At 42.8% G+C, this 20,663-nt stretch overlaps 1 protein-coding gene across 1 annotated transcript in view; it reads right to left on the minus strand.

The window, feature by feature from the left end:
- Window positions 1–20,663, minus strand: part of LOC125239790 (double-stranded RNA-specific editase Adar) — an 87,421-nt gene that overhangs the window by 57,462 nt on the left and 9,296 nt on the right. The window contains exons 5-16 of the mRNA XM_048147476.1: window positions 18,681–18,824; window positions 18,252–18,408; window positions 16,682–16,753; window positions 15,710–15,862; window positions 15,095–15,169; window positions 14,113–14,251; window positions 10,351–10,462; window positions 9,618–9,704; window positions 8,748–8,814; window positions 7,439–7,610; window positions 6,232–6,334; window positions 5,295–5,446 (exon numbers count right to left, since the gene is read on the minus strand). Coding sequence (XP_048003433.1) covers window positions 5,295–5,446; window positions 6,232–6,334; window positions 7,439–7,610; window positions 8,748–8,814; window positions 9,618–9,704; window positions 10,351–10,462; window positions 14,113–14,251; window positions 15,095–15,169; window positions 15,710–15,862; window positions 16,682–16,753; window positions 18,252–18,408; window positions 18,681–18,824 — 1,433 coding nt within the window. The remainder of the gene's footprint in view (window positions 1–5,294; window positions 5,447–6,231; window positions 6,335–7,438; window positions 7,611–8,747; window positions 8,815–9,617; window positions 9,705–10,350; window positions 10,463–14,112; window positions 14,252–15,094; window positions 15,170–15,709; window positions 15,863–16,681; window positions 16,754–18,251; window positions 18,409–18,680; window positions 18,825–20,663) is intronic.

Raw genomic sequence — 20,663 nt, forward strand, 5'->3', positions numbered from 1 at the left:
AATTTTTGAATAAACCCCCGACCGCGACATAGTGGACCGATTTTCATGAAACATGGCTAAGAACACTCTCGACTAACTCAGCTTTCAAACAGAAAAAACTAAATCGAAATCGGTTCATCCGTTCGGAAGCTACGATGCCACAGACAGACACACACACAAAGACAGACAGACAAACAGACAGACAGACATACAGACGGACCGACAGACAGACAGACACGTTAAACTTATAACACCCCGTCGTTTTTCCGTCGGGGGTTAAAAAAAATGTGATTCAACGAAAAGGACCATTGATACTTAAATTCTTTTTGAAATTGTGGACCATAGGTGCAATATTGGACTATAGTTGGGGGGTCTTCCTGTTTATGAATATGGGGGCTAGCATTTGGCTTGAGCATGAACTGCACATTATGAAGTGAGGAGCAGAGATATAGTCATAACTTCCTTGTTATTTGTAGTATGATTAAAAACATAGGAATATAAATAAGTCAACATTTTACCATCATCAAAGAGGATCGAGTATTATAGAGTTGCTGTCAAAGTAAAATGTGTAATCAACTAATCACAGTGCATAGACAAACTGCCATCTCTCGACACAAGCTTAAAACTTTGAACCTCAGTTTTGACAATTTGGCCCATATTGTTAGCTTAATATGTGTTAAAATGACAAATATTAATTACGAGCTCTTGCCCGCGGCTTCTCTCGCGTTAGAAAGAGACAAAAGTAGCCTATGTCACTCTCCATCCCTTCAACTATCTCCACTTAAAAAAACACGTCAATTCGTCGTTCCGTTTTGCCGTGAAAGACGGACAAACAAACAGACACACACACTTTCCCATTTATAATATTAGTATGGATTAGCGCCATCTAGCCGAGCGTTCCCCAAAGGTGTAAAGCCATCTAGGCCACCGCACCTTTTTCTCTATGCCTTTGAGGTACGTTTTTTTTAGATTTTATTCGTCTATACGGAGTTACATATGTCTTTGATAGTGTGTGATATCGTCACTACTTTAAAAAAACTTGTATCTTCGTCTGTCAATGAAAAGAAAATTGTAGTAAGTATGTATGGAATGCATATAGACTTACTGCGTTTTAACTTTGAGAAGCAGCGTGAGATACGAGATTTTTTAAAAGTAGTGACGATATGTCTTTGCCATCATGAAATCATGCCATATCTATAGTGTACATAATCGTAAATGACTTTTCATGCACAAATCGAGCAATCAAAAATCAAAAAAATCACCTTGTGATTAAAAATTCATATTAATATCATCACTACTTTGAAAAAATCTCGTATCTCACGCTGCTCCTCAAAGTTAAAACGCAGTAAGTCTCTATGCATTCTATACACACTTACTACATTCTTTTCTTCAATGACAGAAGAAGATACAATTTTTTTTTATAAAGGTCCTTTAAAAATAAATTGAAAAAAAAAAGGTTTTTTTTTTAAGTAGTGACGATATTGATATCTTGCTTTTTTGTGCAATTTATTCTAATAATTTTCATTCGTACGTTTCTTGCAGGCTACGTGGAAACTTTTATCTGATGACCCGACGTCAATCTCCATATTCCATAGAATAATTTAGTTATGAATGTAAGCTAGTTGTAAAATGTACATTATTTAATAGATTATACTTTATAAATACCTGTGTTTTATTTGTTTTCCAAAAGCTGACATATTATAGACACTAGTTTTAACAATGTTAAGTTTTTTTTTTTTTTTCATATACGTTATAGCCTGACAAGTTTTTATTTGACCCTCGCCACGTTGCGGATTTTCAGCTGAACTAATTTCTTTTACTGGCAAGGATAAATATTTGACACCCGTCGTCGAAAGTCATTGAATGTCAGTGATGTAAACGAGAAGTAAATATTTTAGATTTTCTAACGGTTTCATCGCAAATATGCCCAAAATAATATTTAAAAAAGTGAAAATAATTATACTTAACGAGATAAATTACTAACAACAAAAAAGGATGAAGGATTTCACAGTATTTCGATAACAATGTTCCGAAATCGGTTGTTGACATGTCCGGTACTGACAATGTATAGTGCAGTTCTCCTGTACTGATTATTTAATTTCGATTTAGCTTAATATATTTTTTGTTCTTATTTAAGGTGTCTGTAGCTCAGCCGTGAAAAAGATTTATAGAAATAAGGAAGCCGTTACATCATTGACACCAGTATAAAACAAGGTCCCACGCAAAAACAAAATAAACATCGACGACTTGGATAAAGGCACAAGATTCATGGATTTTAGGCTGTACGGAAACAAGTAGCGAGTATTTAAACCATGCTTATTAAACTTTGATTCTCTAAAACCCTGTTTTTATTTTCTACAAATATTTACGCGAAACCAGTACACGCTGTCCCCATTATACATGACGTCCGAACATTATTGCCATATGAAAGCGGTTTGTAGCGACCACAGAACACCCCACTAGAAGCCAAATGCAAGCGATATTGTTCGAGACGCAAATCACCAATCCTTGCGGGGTGAGGCGGGCGCGCACGGTGCTGCCATTGGTCGTTTCAAATAATGGCGCGCCTTTATGATTAGCAGTAGGGATGGGAATGGGACATGTCTATTATAGACAATGGTACCGGTACCAGTACTGTGGTGAATTTGTTTTGCAACAAATTATAATATTATAATTAAATTATAATAAGGCCTAGTTACCCTTCGGGTTGGAAGGTCAGATGGCAGTCGCTTTCATAAAACTAGTGCCTACGCCAAATCTTGGTAGTAGTTTCCAAAGCGGACCCCAGGCTCCCATGAGCCGTGGCGAATGCCGATGCCGGGATAACGCAAGGAGGATGATAATTGTGGTAGCATCTCAATAAAAATCATTCTAGTAACTAATAACTAAACTGTGCATTTTTACTTACGTTTACTAAGTTAAATAACCAACTAAATATTCTTAACTAATCAATGAACTAAATACCACTACAGACTCTACAGATTCTAGATAATTATTCACTATTACAAATCTGCTTTCTTTTATATTTCATAAAATGGTAGCACATGGTACGAACGGCAGTACGAAGTTCCCGCAACAGACATAAACTAACATGGCCCCATGCCTAGTCGTTTACGTGAAAGGGATAGCATATCACATTTTTAACTCGGTAAAGAGGGATGGACGCGCCTCGGCGCCGCTCAGCACAACTATATTGACCAGTATAAATGAACTCCGCGGACAATAAACAATATTCAACAAAATAATTAATTTGACTTAACTGTGGAATGTTGTTCCATCTTTTTTACATGTAGAAGTGTTAGAAGACTTGCCACACCACTTTATGCTGTAAGAGACCATTGTTTGCAACCAAAATTGATTATTTAAGATTTTTTCCCGAGCGGACACGGACACTGTTAGCGGGTCGTATACTTGGGCGCTACTGATCGGTGTCGCACGCGTTCAAACTTTTATAAACCTGATTTGTCGTATGCTTGGTGACCGCGAGTCGCCCTGTAAGGGCCATCTTGTTGTATTGATCTGTGGTAGCGACACTCTTTCAGGGTCAAATAAAATCTTGTCAGGCTATACACAGTATGACAGTAAAAACCAAAGCACTGAGTAACTAAAATACATAAAAGCATAAGAAATAAACACATCAAAGTGAGAAAAAATCAACACAACGACAACGTAACGTCGAGGCTTCGTTGCGTCGTCTGTCCGGGCGTAGAATTCGGCAGGTTGCCCCGGAACCGCCGAAAGACTACACCCTTCGGCCAGAAGTCTGCACTCGCGATGGTGTTGCAGCGGCCGCGGCACGCGCACAACAAACGAGCTGAAGTGCACATAGTGACGCGACTGCAGCTGTTGCACCCTCAGCGTGAAGCCAGTCTTCTGGCGAACGTACTCCACCACTTCGTCGGCCACGGCGGAGTAATGCAGGCGAGACACGTAGAGCGGCTTACTTGGTGTGGCGACCCGAAGACCAGAATTAACCGGATCCGCAGTGCCACTCAGTCTTACGAGGAGCTCTACGCGCCTTGCTTTTCCTTTCCACCTTTTATATATGGCGTAGGGCACTTGTTTCATCAATTTGTACATGGCGTACGCATTAGTTTTATCAATTTTAAACTGTCTTTTGTATATAGCGTAGGCACTAGTTTTACCGAGGTTAACATTTTTTTTTTCTTTGAATACAGTGAAGGCACATATTTTTGGCTTTTTTTGCAATAGTATTATAATGTATCACTTACCGATACATGTGATGCGGGTGTAACAGTGAGCCAAGGACCAGTGAGCTCAGGTAGACAGGCCGAATGAGTCGCGACAATAGCGCCCCCTGCATACCCACCACGCACCAGCGACAAACTTTGTCCGAACACGACATGGTTAGTCCTCCCATGTCTCTTGTATATAGCGTAGGCACTAGTTTATGCCAATAACAATTTAAACTATTTTTTCTTGTAGAGGTAGGCGTTTATTTTTTAAAATTTTAACTGTTTTCTCTAGTTTAGCATAGGCACTAATTTTATCAATTTTAATGTTTCTTCTTAGTGTATGGCTTTAGCACTGGTTTTATCAATTTTAAACTTTTATAAATGGCGTAGGCACTAGTTTTAACAATGTTAACAGTGTTTATATATGGCGTAGGCACTTGTTTCACCAATTTTAAACTGTCTTTTGTATATAGCGTAGGCACTAGTTTTACCGAGGTTAACATTTTTTTTTCTTTGAATACAGTGAAGGCACATCTTTTTGGTTTTTTTTTGCAATAGTATTATAATGTATCACTTACCGATACATGTGATGCGGGTGTAACAGTGAGCCAAGGACCAGTGAGCTCAGGTAGACAGGCCGAATGAGTCGCGACAGTAGCGCCCCCTGCATACCCACCACGCACCAGCGGCAAACTTTGGCCGAGCACGACATGGTTAGTCCTCCCATGTCTCTTGTATATAGCGTAGGCACTAGTTTATGCCAATAACAATTTAAACTGTTCTTTCTTGTAGAGGTAGGCGTTTATTTTTTACAATTTTAACTGTTTTTTCTAGTTTAGCATAGGCACTAATTTTATCAATTTTAATGTATCTTCTTAGTGTATGGCTTTAGCACTGGTTTTATCAATTTTAAACTTTTATAAATGGCGTAGGCACTAGTTTTAACAATGTTAACAGTTTTTATATATGTCGTAGGCACTTGTTTCATCAATTTTAAACTACCTTTTGTATATGGCGTAGGCACTAGTTTTACCGAGGTTAACATTTTTTTTTCTTTGAATACAGTGAAGGCACATATTTTTGGCTTTTTTTGCAATAGTATTATAATGTATCACTTACCGATACATGTGATGCGGATGTAACAGTGAGCCAAGGACCAGTGAGCTCAGGTAGACAGGCCGAATGAGTCGCGACAGTAGCGCCCCCTGCATACCCACCACGCACCAGCGGCAAACTTTGTCCGAACACGACATGGTTAGGAGTCGCTCGCCCTAGAACAAATAAAAAAAATTGAAAACGAAAGAAAAGAAGATAATACTAAAGAGGATCGAGTATTAAAGAGAGTTACTGTCAAAGTAAAATGTGTAGGTAATAACAGTGTAGACTGCCATCTCTCGACACAGGCTTAAAACTTTTGAACCTCAGTTTTGACAATTTGGCCCATATTTTTAGCTTGATATGTTTTAAAATGTCAAATATTAATATTAGCGCCATCTAGCCGAGCGTACCCCAAAGGTGTATCGCCATCTAGCTCACCGTACCTTTTTGTGTATGGTTTCGGGGTACGTTATTTTCTTAGACTTTATCTGTCTATACGAAGTTATATAGGTCTTTGATAATACTTTAGTCTTTCCTACCCCCTTGCGTTATCCCGGCATTCGCCACGGCTAATGGGAGTCTGGGGGGTCCGTTTTGACAACTAATCCCAAGATTTGGCGTATGCACTAGTTTTACGAAAGCCACTGGCATCTGACCTTCCAACCCGAAGCGTAATTAGACCTTATTGAGATTAGTCCGGTTTCCTCACGATGTCACCGAAAAGCGACTGGCAAATATAAAATGACATTTCGCAGATAAGTTACGAAAAACTCATTGGTACGAGCCAGGGTTCGATAAAATATTTTATTTTAAGGACCGGCAAGTTCCCATTAAAAGTTCCTCACTGAAAGACTAAATAAACATTTCCCCAAATTTCTCATAAATTTTAATTTTGTGGTTAGGTTATTAGTGCCAAGATTTGGTTGAACGTCTATAAAAAAAGTATAGAAGTAAGTACCTGCATAACTCCATCCCAGGTCTGTATGATGTTGCTGCAGTTTTTGACGGGGATAGTGCCTTCACCGGATTCAATCTTCGTTCTTAGTTGACCACGGGCCAATCTGTCAAACAGGTCAAGTGTTTAACTATTATCACATCTCGGACACTGGCGATCAAATATATTTTCAGAACAGATGGTGTTTTTTTTACGCACTAGTGCGTGAAGTGGTTCATTATATGCCAGGTCGAAACTTCGGAGGCTCATCTGTACTGAAAAACGTCGTACGATACACGTGCGAAAAGAAAATTCGTAACTCGTGTCGATTTAAAACACTCCCTTAGGTCGTGTTTCAATTTAACGCCACTCGTTTCGAACTTTCTTTTTTTTCGCACTTGTATCGTAATGTACTATTTTTTTTAATTCAAATAAGAGCACAGCATAACAGTTAAAACTAAGGCACTGTGAAACTAAAAATAAAAAAAAGAACAATATATATATATATAGCACATATTAAAAAATACAAAACAAAGAGAGAAAAAAATACAATATTAAATTATATTATATGAAAGAGGCACGTTCCTAGCACACAGTCTTAGCTCGTGTAGGTGAACGCGTACTATGCTTGTATGAGTGAGATATGACAGGTCGACTGTTCGCGTTTTTGACAGGCGGTAACTGTGAGGTAACCGAGAGGTGGGCGGCACTTTCAGCGGGGAGCGGGAGTGGCTATACTGTACGATAGTACTCTTTATTATACTGTGCTTATGGTCTAGCTAACTTTATTACAAGTTTTTATTCAACTTGCCTTGTTAGTGTGTTAGTTTGGGTCAAAACGTAGAAGCTAAATTTGACCCACTTCCCGGTTTCCGATTGAGCTCAAATTTCGCATACATATGTAAATCACGTGACAATGCAATATTACGGTATCATGGAGCTGATCTGATGATGGAGCAGAAAGGTGGTCATAGGACCTCTGTCATGAAACTTCGTATCCCTATCTTGGGTTGTTAGAAACTTCCTGGAGAGTAGTCGATGACTGTTGAAAGAAAGGTATTGTCGGCGACAAAAGCTTGTGCCAAAAATGAAATTTTTGCAAAAATAGTTATTGTATTAACAAGGGGGCAAAGTTGTATTTTAACGCCGAGTGTGGAGTTGAAAAACGAGCAAGTGAAAGGATTCTATACTTGAAAGTCATATAGATGCAGCTGCCGGTCCGGTTTGTTACCTGTTCGGATGGCGGTCCGGCGTGGGGTCCGGTTGTTCGTGCGGGCTGAAGATTCGTCCGTCGCCGCACGGCGCCGTGCTGACGTATAGATGTAGCTGCCGGTCCGGTTTCAACTGGTAACCGCCGCCCGGGACCGGCTCTAAGTCCGATTCCGGTATTGGGACTGTTGGATCTGTGGAGCATACTAATATTATAAGGAGGGTTTACTGGTGAAACCCGATAAATCGACATGACGGGAGGACTTACGGAACTAACTTGTTCCGCCTATTGTTCTTTGAGTCGTCGGCAACCCGAACCCTCCTTAGAACTTGTAGACTCCTTTTTGCTGTGTACTTAACAAAAGGGAATGTACAAGTTTTTAATGGAGTGGCAACGCGCATATGCCACTGTTTGAGTTGCAGGCGTCCATAGGTTACGGTGACCGCTTTACATCAGGCGGGCCGTATGCTTGTTTGCCACCGACGTAGTAAAGTATAATAAAAAAAAGATGATTAAATTTGTCCGTGAAATAATAACATTGTGGAAATTGCACATAGTTCGAATTTCAAAAATCAGTTTGCTCAAGTTTCACCAGTAAACCCTCTATAAATGCAAAACGGAGCGACGAATTGACGTGATTTTATAGGTGCAGATAGTTGAAGGGATGGAAAGTGACATAGGCTACTTTTTGTCTCTTTCTATATAATATCTTCTTCAGTTTATAAGAGAGTTAATGCGTTCGAGAATCTCATATAAAGAGATCGTAGCGAAGTTGTATAGTAATATAAAATTTTAGTACAGATGGAACTTTTTTTTTTCTACTCCCGAACTGTTATTCGTCATTAACAGCGTCGTGCGTACATCTTTAAAACCCTACATAAAAGTCTATTCCCAAAAGCCAGCTTCCGCCGGATATCCGCGCATGCGCGCAGTATCGAAAAAACTGAAAACGCATTGTTTGACTCCGTAACCATGGCAACATTGTTATAACGATAATGAGCGCGTGCGCGGGAAGGCTTAGGGCAGCTGAGCTGTCAATGCAAACCTTGGCGTCAAAATACAGGAAACAGTGTGAATTTCACAAAAGTTATTCACGAAAACTATTAAAAACTAAGTGCATGGTCGTAGAAAAAGTATTGTATGCAATGCAACGGTGTTTAACTGAGTCGAAAAATACTTCATCTGTTCTGAAAAACTTCGTACGATACATGTGCGAAAAGGAAATTCGTAACCCGTTTCGCAATCTTTTCCGCACTTGTAACGTAATGTACTTTTGTGTTACTTATTTTATATAAGTATTGCTTTAGTTATATAACTTTATTTTATTTACCTTTAGCCTCCGCGTACATGAGAAGTTGTGCGTACAGATGTCGCTGTAAGCAACGCCGTGCTGCCACCTACAAAAACAAAGTTTATTCAATACTAGTATAGAAACTATTAGAAACTATTCATATCATGTAACAAATATACTATAAACTGAAATAGATACCATACACTAAAGAAAAAGCGATCAAACCCACTGGTCCACCACCACTGGGAGGTGGTGTAGCGGTCGAACACGTCAGCCGCGATAGCTGGAGACCCGGGTTCGATTCCCGGCTTCGCCACCAGTGGGCTTGATCGCTTTTTCTTTCGTGTATGGTATCTATTTCAGTTTATAATTTATATATAGTAGTGTTACTACTGAAAAAAACAAAAAAATAATAATAATAAAATAATTTGATTTGTTCCCTACATAAATATGCTATAATTTAATATGCTAAAATTTGTTCGACAACCGGTTTGGCCTAGCGGGTAGTGACCCTGCCTTCTAAGCCGCGGTCCCGGGTTCGACTTCCGGTAAGGGCAAATACTTATTTCAAATAAATAAATAAAATAAATATTGGGGGACACCGTACACAGATCAATCTAGACCCAAAATGAGCAAGTTTTTACTTTGGGTGCTAAGCGACGGTATACATACTTAAATAGATAAATACATACTTATATACATAGAAAACATCCATGACACAGGAACAAATATCTGTGCTCATCACACAAATAAATGCCCTTACCCGGATTCGAACCCAGGACCACGGCTTAGCAGGCAGGGTCACTACCGACTGAGCCAGACCGGTCGTCAAATTATGTTATGATTCAATGTACTATTATATGTACTATAGGCTCACTGCTATTCTGTGATATAAGGCTGAGAACTCACCTCGGCGTGACAATCGTTGACAGCCCTTCCTCGTACCGACATATGCTCGCCTGACACACACTTCGTGCCTGTAGTTACTGCAATCACCTGTTCAAACAAATATAAAGTAAAAAGTAAAGTAAAGTTTATTACAGTATATGGCAATATGCAATTGCAATTGACATAAAGAAAATAAGCAGTACTCTAATAACATGAACGCAAAGATTTACAAAGGTTCCTACACTAGGCAAAGCCTGTCCTGTAGCAAAGACTGTAACTCCGTATAGACGGATAAGGTCTAAGAAAAAAACGTACCTCAAAGCCCTAGAGAAAAAGGTACGGTGGCCTAGATGGCGTTATACCTTTGGGGAACGCTCGGCTAGATGGCGCTAATATTAATATTTTACATTTTAACACATATCAAGCTAACTATATGGGCCAAATTGGCAAAACTGAGGTTGAAAAGTTTTAAGCCTGTGTCGAGAGATGGCAGTCTATGCACTGTGATTACACATTTTACTTTGACAGTAACTCTTTATAATACTCGACCCTCTTTGATATTGAGCAGTTTCCGCGTGTCAGTCCGTTTGCACATTATCCGATCCGACATCGGAAGGATTTCAAAGGAAAAAAATCAAGGATGGCGCCTGTAATGTATGGGATATCGGTCCGACATCCGATATCGGATCGGATAATGTGAAAACGCACTCAGTTGAGGTCTTGGGCGGACAAAGGGTTAAATAACAGAAATTACCTTGGAGTCGTTGGGTCTATTGTCGATAGTCATGACAATGCCAGCCAAGACCTTTCTCTTTGAATGCACCAGGTCTCCTTTCATGATTTCGTGGAACTTCTCATTCACCAGTCTGAGAATAAAAACATAATTATGTGAGTGTGTTTAGTAAAACGTGCCACTTTGTCGGTTACCATTACGGCGAGATTTACTTGTATCTTTATATGAATAAATAAATAAATAAATATTATAGGACATTCTTACACAGATTGACTGAGGCCCACGGTAAGCTCAAGAAGGCTTGTGCTGTGGGTACTCAGACAACGATATATATAATATATAAATACTTATATACATAGAAAACATCCATGACTCAGGAACAAATATCTGTGCTCATCACACTAATAAATGCCCTTACCGGGATTCGAACCCGAGACCGCGGCGCAGCAGGCAGGGTCACTACCGACTGCGCCAGACCGGTCGTCAAATATATAAACCACAGATGTCTTATTTACCATAGATCAAGCAAACGTATCTACTTAGCGTGTCAAATGAACTCGGTAAAATCCACTGAGTCAGTTTTTAATCGCAGTTTGCAGTTTTCGGGCGTCAATTTTTGTAAGTTGAAGTCAACAAAAACATTCAATGAAAATGCCTCGTTACGTGATATGTAATTGCAACAACACAAAAATTATGAACAAGGGCCTGAGACATATTTAAAATCACATGCAAGTAACAATTTCAGTACCAAATCTGACACGCTCGGCCGCCATGCAAATAGATAAACTTGTTCCTTCTATCTAAATATAGTTCTGTGGAATGAACTGACGCCGTGGGACGCTTAAACTTCATCATCATTTCAGCCATTAATCGCCCACTGCTGAGCATAAGCCTCCCTTTGTGTACGCCATTTATCCCGGTCCTGGGCTAATTTCATCCAGAAGTGCCCCGTAGTTTTTCGAATATCGAACAACGAGCCAACGGATGCCAGTTTTTTTTTCAAGACAGCCAGCGCCACCTAGTGTTTATACTGTGTATTACTTACTTCCCAATTGGTAGGTAGAGATCGTACAGATTTGCGACATTCTTAGCGACTTACGTCATTTTGAATACATTAACTATGAGATGTTGCTCAAAACTGCGATCTCTGATTATGACAGACAGCTTGAGTTGACCGCCAGCGCCACCTAGTGTTTACACTGTGTATTATGTACTCACTTGCCGATAGTATCCGCCCTCGGTTGCGGCAGGCAGCCCGGCTCGGCGCCGGCGGGCGCGGGGGGAGCCTCGCCCTCGTCCAACACCGCCAGCGCCACCTAGTGTTTACACCGTGTATTATGTACTCACTTGCCGATAGTATCCGCCCTCGGTTGCGGCAGGCAGCCCGGCTCGGCGCCGGCGGGCGCCGGGGGAGCCTCGCCCTCGTCCAACACCACCAGCGCCACCTAGTGTTTACACCGTGTATTATGTACTCACTTGCCGATAGTATCCGCCCTCGGTTGCGGCAGGCAGCCCGGCTCGGCGCCGGCGGGCGCGGGGGAGCCTCGCCCTCGTCCAACACCGCCAGCGCCACCTAGTGTTTACACCGTGTATTATGTACTCACTTGCCGATAGTATCCGCCCTCGGTTGCGGCAGGCAGCCCGGCTCGGCGCCGGCGGGCGCGGGGAGCCTCGCCCTCGTCCAACACCGCCAGCGCCACCTAGTGTTTACACCGTGTATTATGTACTCACTTGCCGATAGTATCCGCCCTCGGTTGCGGCAGGCAGCCCGGCTCGGCGCCGGCGGGCGCGGGGGGAGCCTCGCCCTCGTCCAACACCGCCAGCGCCACCTAGTGTTTACACTGTGTATTATGTACTCACTTGCCGATAGTATCCGCCCTCGGTTGCGGCAGGCAGCCCGGCTCGGCGCCGGCGGGCGCGGGGGAGCCTCGCCCTCGTCCAACACCGCCAGCGCCACCTAGTGTTTACACCGTGTATTATGTACTCACTTGCCGATAGTATCCGCCCTCGGTTGCGGCAGGCAGCCCGGCTCGGCGCCGGCGGGCGCGGGGGAGCCTCGCCCTCGTCCAACACCGCCAGCGCCACCTAGTGTTTACACCGTGTATTATGTACTCACTTGCCGATAGTATCCGCCCTCGGTTGCGGCAGGCAGCCCGGCTCGGCGCCGGCGGGCGCCGGGGGAGCCTCGCCCTCGTCCAACACCGCCAGCGCCACCTAGTGTTTACACCGTGTATTATGTACTCACTTGCCGATAGTATCCGCCCTCGGTTGCGGCAGGCAGCCCGGCTCGGCGCCGGCGGGCGCCGGGGGAGCCTCGCCCTCGTCCAACACCGCCAGCGCCACCTAGTGTTTACACCGTGTATTATGTACTCACTTGCCGATAGTATCCGCCCTCGGTTGCGGCAGGCAGCCCGGCTCGGCGCCGGCGGGCGCGGGGGGAGCCTCGCCCTCGTCCAACACCACCAGCGCCACCTAGTGTTTACACCGTGTATTATGTACTCACTTGCCGATAGTATCCGCCCTCGGTTGCGGCAGGCAGCCCGGCTCGGCGCCGGCGGGCGCGGGGGGAGCCTCGCCCTCGTCCAACACCGCCAGCGCCACCTAGTGTTTACACCGTGTATTATGTACTCACTTGCCGATAGTATCCGCCCTCGGTTGCGGCAGGCAGCCCGGCTCGGCGCCGGCGGGCGCCGGGGGAGCCTCGCCCTCGTCCAACACCGCCAGCGCCACCTAGTGTTTACACCGTGTATTATGTACTCACTTGCCGATAGTATCCGCCCTCGGTTGCGGCAGGCAGCCCGGCTCGGCGCCGGCGGGCGCGGGGGAGCCTCGCCCTCGTCCAACACCGCCAGCGCCACCTAGTGTTTACACCGTGTATTATGTACTCACTTGCCGATAGTATCCGCCCTCGGTTGCGGCAGGCAGCCCGGCTCGGCGCCGGCGGGCGCGGGGGAGCCTCGCCCTCGTCCAACACCGCCAGCGCCACCTAGTGTTTACACCGTGTATTATGTACTCACTTGCCGATAGTATCCGCCCTCGGTTGCGGCAGGCAGCCCGGCTCGGCGCCGGCGGGCGCGGGGAGCCTCGCCCTCGTCCAACACCGCCAGCGCCACCTAGTGTTTACACTGTGTATTATGTACTCACTTGCCGATAGTATCCGCCCTCGGTTGCGGCAGGCAGCCCGGCTCGGCGCCGGCGGGCGCGGGGGAGCCTCGCCCTCGTCCAACACCGCCAGCGCCACCTAGTGTTTACACCGTGTATTATGTACTCACTTGCCGATAGTATCCGCCCTCGGTTGCGGCAGGCAGCCCGGCTCGGCGCCGGCGGGCGCGGGGGAGCCTCGCCCTCGTCCAACACCGCCAGCGCCACCTAGTGTTTACACCGTGTATTATGTACTCACTTGCCGATAGTATCCGCCCTCGGTTGCGGCAGGCAGCCCGGCTCGGCGCCGGCGGGCGCGGGGAGCCTCGCCCTCGTCCAACACCGCCAGCGCCACCTAGTGTTTACACCGTGTATTATGTACTCACTTGCCGATAGTATCCGCCCTCGGTTGCGGCAGGCAGCCCGGCTCGGCGCCGGCGGGCGCGGGGAGCCTCGCCCTCGTCCAACACCGCCAGCGCCACCTAGTGTTTACACCGTGTATTATGTACTCACTTGCCGATAGTATCCGCCCTCGGTTGCGGCAGGCAGCCCGGCTCGGCGCCGGCGGGCGCGGGGGGAGCCTCGCCCTCGTCCAACACCGCCAGCGCCACCTAGTGTTTACACCGTGTATTATGTACTCACTTGCCGATAGTATCCGCCCTCGGTTGCGGTAAGCAGCCCGGCTCGGCGCCGGTGGGCGCGGCGGCGGGGGTCTTGCCCTCGTCCAACACCGCTAGCGCAGCCCTAGCCGCCGCTAGCTTCGCAAGCTTCTTGCTTGATCCTGCACATATGACATACGGATAATACATAAAAGAAATGGCATACCGTTTAGTCCTTCAGCCCAAAAGTACATGTTTTTATACTACGTCGATGGCAAACAAGCATACGGCCCGCCTGATGTAAAGCGGTCACCGTAACCTATGGACGCCTGCAACTCGTTTGAGTGTCACATGCGGGTTGCCACCCCATTAGAAACTTGTACGTTCCCTTTTGCTGTGTCATTGACTCATTGTCCAAAAATACTGAACAGACAGTTTTCTCTTTATACAAGGTTCTCGAGAGGAACCCGCATAACTTGAACCACACGTTTCTGAGGCCGAAAGAAAGAAAAAATGTTGTACAAATAAAAAAAAAATCGCCAAAATATTTTTTTTGTTTTTTTTTTTTACTTTTTTGGACGTATTTTCACATAAAGAGTAAATTTCATCCATAAAATTGGCAATTAAAATGAGTTTTTTAATTTATTTTTCTAAAAACCAACTTTTTCTTGTCACATTTTGACATGCTATTAATGACGACTGTGAGACTATGCTCCACAATTGCGCATCAGCGCCGTTAAGACCTTTTGTACTAAGTAACACTACGGAAATGTTTTTTTTTTTCAATTGGCAATAACTCTGAAACAAGACGAAATCTAGAAAAGTTTATATAACATTTTAGTCTTAAAATGTGACCAAGAATACAGTTAAAGTTATTTGGATTCCTCGCAAGCACCTTATATATTAATGAAAATATACAAATATACAGAGTTCAAGTAAAAATTGACGATTTTCTACTAATTTTAAAGAGTAAATGCGAATTATATTAGTGGGTGGAAAACAACGCAATGTATAAAATTACGTACCGTATCCTTCAAATGTCTGGTCCTTGATCTGGCAGACGACCTTGAAACGCATGCTGTGGCTAAGTTGAAGAGGAGCTGTGGACAAACAATAGATAAAAAATTATATACATATATTATAATATGTGGATATTTGTCTGAAAGCGAAAATAGTTGGTTTCACACTGAGCGAGGCACGTCGTGAGGAACTAATGTAAACTTGCCTCGAACGAGGCAGTTTGCTCGTCTGAGGAAAACGCGAAAGGCACGTATGCATAGCAATTTTGCCGCGCGAGGAAATAGCCTTGCTCTGTGTGGACCCGACTAATGAACTAGAATTAACACTACTTTATTTTTTTATTAAAAAAAAATATATATTTTTTGTGAAATCTTAGTACAGTCTAAAATAATAATATAACCATTTTCTTTGCTTCGTACATTTTCACAGACTTTTTTGTACAGCATGTCATCAAAAGTGTAATTTTGTAACTTTTACTGACCGAGCAACGTCGGTAGGCAGTGGCTCGCGCGGAAAACCTCCGTGATCATACGCGCAAGCCTCGCCCGAGGCATTTGCTCTGCAAGAGTGCAGCCCTAGGTAAGCTGTTCAAAATAGTGCTAAAATAGTTTAATTTTTACCATTGGGCTGGTCGAGTGAGGATCCATCCCCGAAGGTGCAGAGGAAGGTTAGTCCGGGGCAGGTCTCATAGAGAGAGTTGATGGGGCTCTTGTGGGCCGTGGAAGCCCCGGAGGCCCCGAAAAGGGCTGTCGCTGCGGAGGGGGGTGGAGGGGCTGAAATAGAATAGAATAAACACTCATTCGTGAATACAGGCAAGACAAAATACACATATTAACAAGACAGAATGGGATGAAGTGCCACGAAATGGCCCCATCTCAGCGTGTTGCTGGTGACTTCCAATACTGATCTTGAGAAAAATATAATTTTCTCAAACATGCAATGCAATGTCTTTACGTTCCTTAAAATGGGCTGGGAAGTATCGCTTTTTGGGCGCAACAACTCGAGAGGACTGTAAAGGGATTTCATATTATTTTTTAGGCCTAGGCCTGCAAAGTAACTTTTTTTTATAAAATATTGTCCTTTAGAGCATTTTTTTTATTTCATTGTATGTTTGAGAAAAGCACTATACATGCCTCGGCGTGAAAACGGATTCCCGGCCTCGTATCCCTATCTCGTATATATACCCACTTGGCCGGAAATCCTCATTTTCCCGGCCTCTGATGTAATGTACTATATTAGCTCAAAATTAGAGAAATATACTTACTACAGAACAATCAAAGACATTCCCGTGAAACTAGAATGGTTTTACTCTTTTAATCCTTATCAAAAAAATGCTACAACTGTTGTTCCTAAACTTTATTCATATTATAAGTTATGTTATCCATATTATTAATATTATGAATGGAAAAGTGTGTGTGTGTCTGTTTGTTTCTTTGTCTTTCACAGCAAAACGGAAAGACATATTGACGTGATTTTTAAGTGGAGATAGTTGAAGGGATGGAGAGTGACATAGGCTACTTTTTGTCTCTTTCTAATTACACACTTCCCTATTTAAAATGGGGGGGGGGAATTAGATTCTAGTGGCTCCTTACCTGGTGGAGTGGCTGGCTTCGCTTCAACCTCAGCTTGTTTCGCCTTCGCCTCCAGACATTGGAAGTCTGACGCTGAAACAAAAGTTACATAATAATATAAAACCTTGTTACAAGAAAATACAACCGACTTCAAGAACTCTCAAAGAACAATCATCATCATGAGGTTCACTTTATAAAAGTGCTAGTTTTCGAGAGAAACTACTCGGGTTACTTAAGAAAACACCGAAATCACCACACATGGGCCTTTAAAAATTGATTAGTTCCCTCAACTCTTCATGGATCCCATAATCAGATCAGCTCCAGATTAATATGGGACCACCTTGGAGGTAGCTCTTTTCAAACATAAAAATAATTATCGAAACCGGATCACGGGTCTAGGAGTAATCAGGTAACATACCTTCGCATCCTATCTGTGGAAACCTATAATTGGCTTTTCAGATACACATTTTTGCTAACTTAGTTTTAGATATTTAAGCTGTTGGTTTTCCGAATAAAATAAAATAAATAAATAATACATAAAATGAACCCGAATAAATAACCTCCTTCTTCTTTATTTTCAGTAAAGAAGTCGGATAAAAATAACTGTACTTAGTATACATACGCGGATATTATAGGTCTAGGTATAGGACATAGAATTCCTTTTAAATCACTGTATCGATGAAAAAAAAACGCATTAAAATCCAAACCGATATAAATTACACATATGAAAGAAAAAGTGACCAAGGTCTTTTTTAGGGTTCCGTAGTCAACTAGGAACCCTTATAGTTTCGCCATGTCTGTCTGTCCGTCCGTCCGTTCGTCCGTCCGTCCGCGGATAATCTCAGTAACTGTTAGCACTAGAATACTGAAATTTAGTACCAATATGTATATCAATCACGCCAACAAAGTGCAAAAATAAAAAATGGAAAAAAATGTTTTATTAGGGTACCCCCCCCCCTACATGTAAAGTGGGGGCTGATATTTTTTTTCATTCCAACCCCAACGTGTGATATATTGTTGGATAGGTATTTAAAAATAAATAAGGGTTTACTAAGATCGTTTTTTTGATAATATTAATATTTTCGGAAATAATCGCTCCTAAAGGAAAAAAAAGTGCGTCCCCCCCCCTCTAACTTTTGAACCATAAGTTTAAAAAATATGAAAAAATCACAAAAGTAGAACATTATAAAGACTTTCTAGGAAAATTGTTTTGAACTTGATAGGTTCAGTAGTTTTTGAGAAAAATACGGAAAACTACGGAACCCTACACTGAGCGTGGCCCGACACGCTCTTGGCCGGTTTTTTTCTTTCATATGTGTAATTTATTTCGGTTTGGATTTATATTTAAAGTAGTGTGACCACTAGCACAAGCTGAAATATTTTCAATAGAATATAATGAGGAACGGGCGGCCTTGCCTCAGGCGAGGCACTTAGCCCGTGTGAGTGTATAACATACGTGGAGGTCTCGGCTCGTCGCTAGTGAAGTCCGTGGCTCTACCTCCAGTCACACGCGGCCGAGTAACACCGCGAGGCAAGCGAGGGCGGCCTTGCCTCGGGCGAGGCAACTACCAGGTGTGAGTGTATAACATACGTGGAGGTCTCGGCTCGTCGCTAGTGAAGTCTCGTGGCTCTGCCTCGGGCAGCACGCGGCCGGCGCGGGCGAGGAGCGCCGCGAGGCAAGCGCGGGCGGCCGAGGCGCGCGCATCTCGCTTGCTGTGGCCCCAGCCTTCGAATATCATGTCTGCCACCTGCCGGAGTATTTCGTAAATTTCTTTACATTTGGCTGGGACTTATAAGTCAAAATGGCTTTGGATTGATAAAAATGTAAATTTTAGTTAAAAGCCTTACGGCTCAGCCACGACATTGGTCTAAGCGCGATAGCGGTGAGCGGCGGCCATACATTGGAGCGAGACACAGCGATGAGACTTTTCATTCGCACGTATGGCTGCCGCACACCGCTGTCACGCTTAGACCAATGTCGTGGCTGGGCCGTTAGGGCTGGCACTAACTTGACACTCACCGTAACAGCGACCGTGAAGCTTGGACAGTGCGCTGGGCCGCCTTGTCTAAGTACGCTGTAGGTGACCTTGACCCCTAGCTCGTTTAGGGCTGACACTGGCGATTTGCCGCCCGTTTCCACAGCGTTGGCGGCTTGGGCAAGTGCCTAAAATCACAGTTATATGTAGCATTCTACTCAAAAACGTAAAGAGAGTTCAAGTCTCACTAGTCTTCTTTTAATTATTTTAATCAGGAAAAAAATACTAGGGTGAATCAACGTTTTCTTGACTGCTATTGCCATGGTTACGGTCCCCTGTTTGTAGGTGGCAAATTAAGGAAAGGGCTTGTTAACACCAGAAAAATGCATGTTTGTATAGTTTAAGTGAGTGTATAACATACGCGTTTAATAACTTTGCATAAAACCAGCGTGACTCAGGGGACCGTAACCATGGCAATAACAGGCAAGAAAAAGTTGATTCAGCCACTATACAGTTTGTATTATGGAAAATATATTCATGGTGAGGCTACCATTGAGTGTGTTTATTATATAATCATTACTCTTAATTTTATTCAAGATCACAATTCAAATAATCATTATCGACAAGGAATGCCTAGAATAGGCTAAGTTTCCTATACTTAAAATAAAATATTTTAAGCAGTACACGAAATAACCACATAATAAGTAGAAAAATATGCACAGTAGTTATTTTTAAACATAATTTCTATTTAATAAGTCAAAGAGAAAGATATTAAAGGTAATGAATTAACCGTGACGTCACTCCTCACTATTTCATAGTAATTCCATATTAGCAAATCGTTTTGTCAGTTCATAAAAAGAAGCTGATTTGACTAGTAGGAAACTAGCATATTGCCTCGCCCGAGGCATAACGATCGCGATTGAGTTAATTTCCGAGGTGCACCTCTGACTAAGATGCCTCTCGAGGCAACTTATTGTCTTAGGAACCGTTTCTTACCATATTTTCAATAGCCGCATCGTCTAATTTCATGCCAGATACAGTTAAAAATGCAGGTTTTTCTATGGGCGGATCAATATCACTTGAAATTTGTATATTTTTCCATAGCATTGCTTGTTGTGAGTTCGTTTTTGTATCAACTTGATCTTGAGCTTATTATTATTATTTATTATTTTAAAATCACACGTTAAAAACGAAAATTGCTCGACATGTTTATTCCATGTCAAATAATTTTCGAAATAGAATTTAAAAAAAATATTATATAAATTTTAAGAATCTATACTAATACTATAAATGGGAAAGTGTGTGTCTGTTTGTTTGTCTGTCTTTCACGGTAAAAAAGAGCGGCGAATTGACGTGATTTTTGTAGCTAGTCGAAGACAGGGGCTACTTTTTGTCTCTAACCCAGCACTTCCCTAAAATGGGAGGTGGCAGTTTGGTATGGAGCATTTCGTGGGCAATTTTGCATATCGTCACTACTTTAAAAAAAACTTGTATCTTCGTCTGTCAATGAAAAGAAAATTGTAGTAAGTATGTATGGAATGAATATAGACTTACTGCGTTTTAAGTTATGGAGCAGCGTGAGATACGAGTTTTTTTTTTTCAAAGTAGTGACGATATATCTAAATCTCACAGGAGTTTGTATAGTCATCTTGTTCATTCTGCACTTGATTTCGTATTTCTTGCATATTTTCTTCTATTTTTCTCATACTACTATAATATTCTGTTTTCTCCACTCTTGTCCCTATACTCTCTAACCTGACTTCACATTGGCGGATACTCGAAATAGCCATATTTAAGTCAGATTTTATATTTAAAATATCTTGCCTGAGCATGATTATATCATTTGACATCTTGTCTAAGCACAAATTAGTTTCAAAATGTCGATTTTCAGTGAATTTTCCACCATTTTTTTTTAACTTGCAGTCCAAAGAAGCAGGCTTCTCTATTTCTTTTGTATTCCACATCCTCGCTACCAAAGACGAAGCGATAGTTTAGCGATAGTTGATACAGGGTGTGATATCGTGGTA

The sequence above is a fragment of the Leguminivora glycinivorella genome, chromosome 26 (genome assembly GCF_023078275.1).
Source record: "Leguminivora glycinivorella isolate SPB_JAAS2020 chromosome 26, LegGlyc_1.1, whole genome shotgun sequence".
Classification (NCBI taxonomy): domain Eukaryota; kingdom Metazoa; phylum Arthropoda; class Insecta; order Lepidoptera; family Tortricidae; genus Leguminivora; species Leguminivora glycinivorella.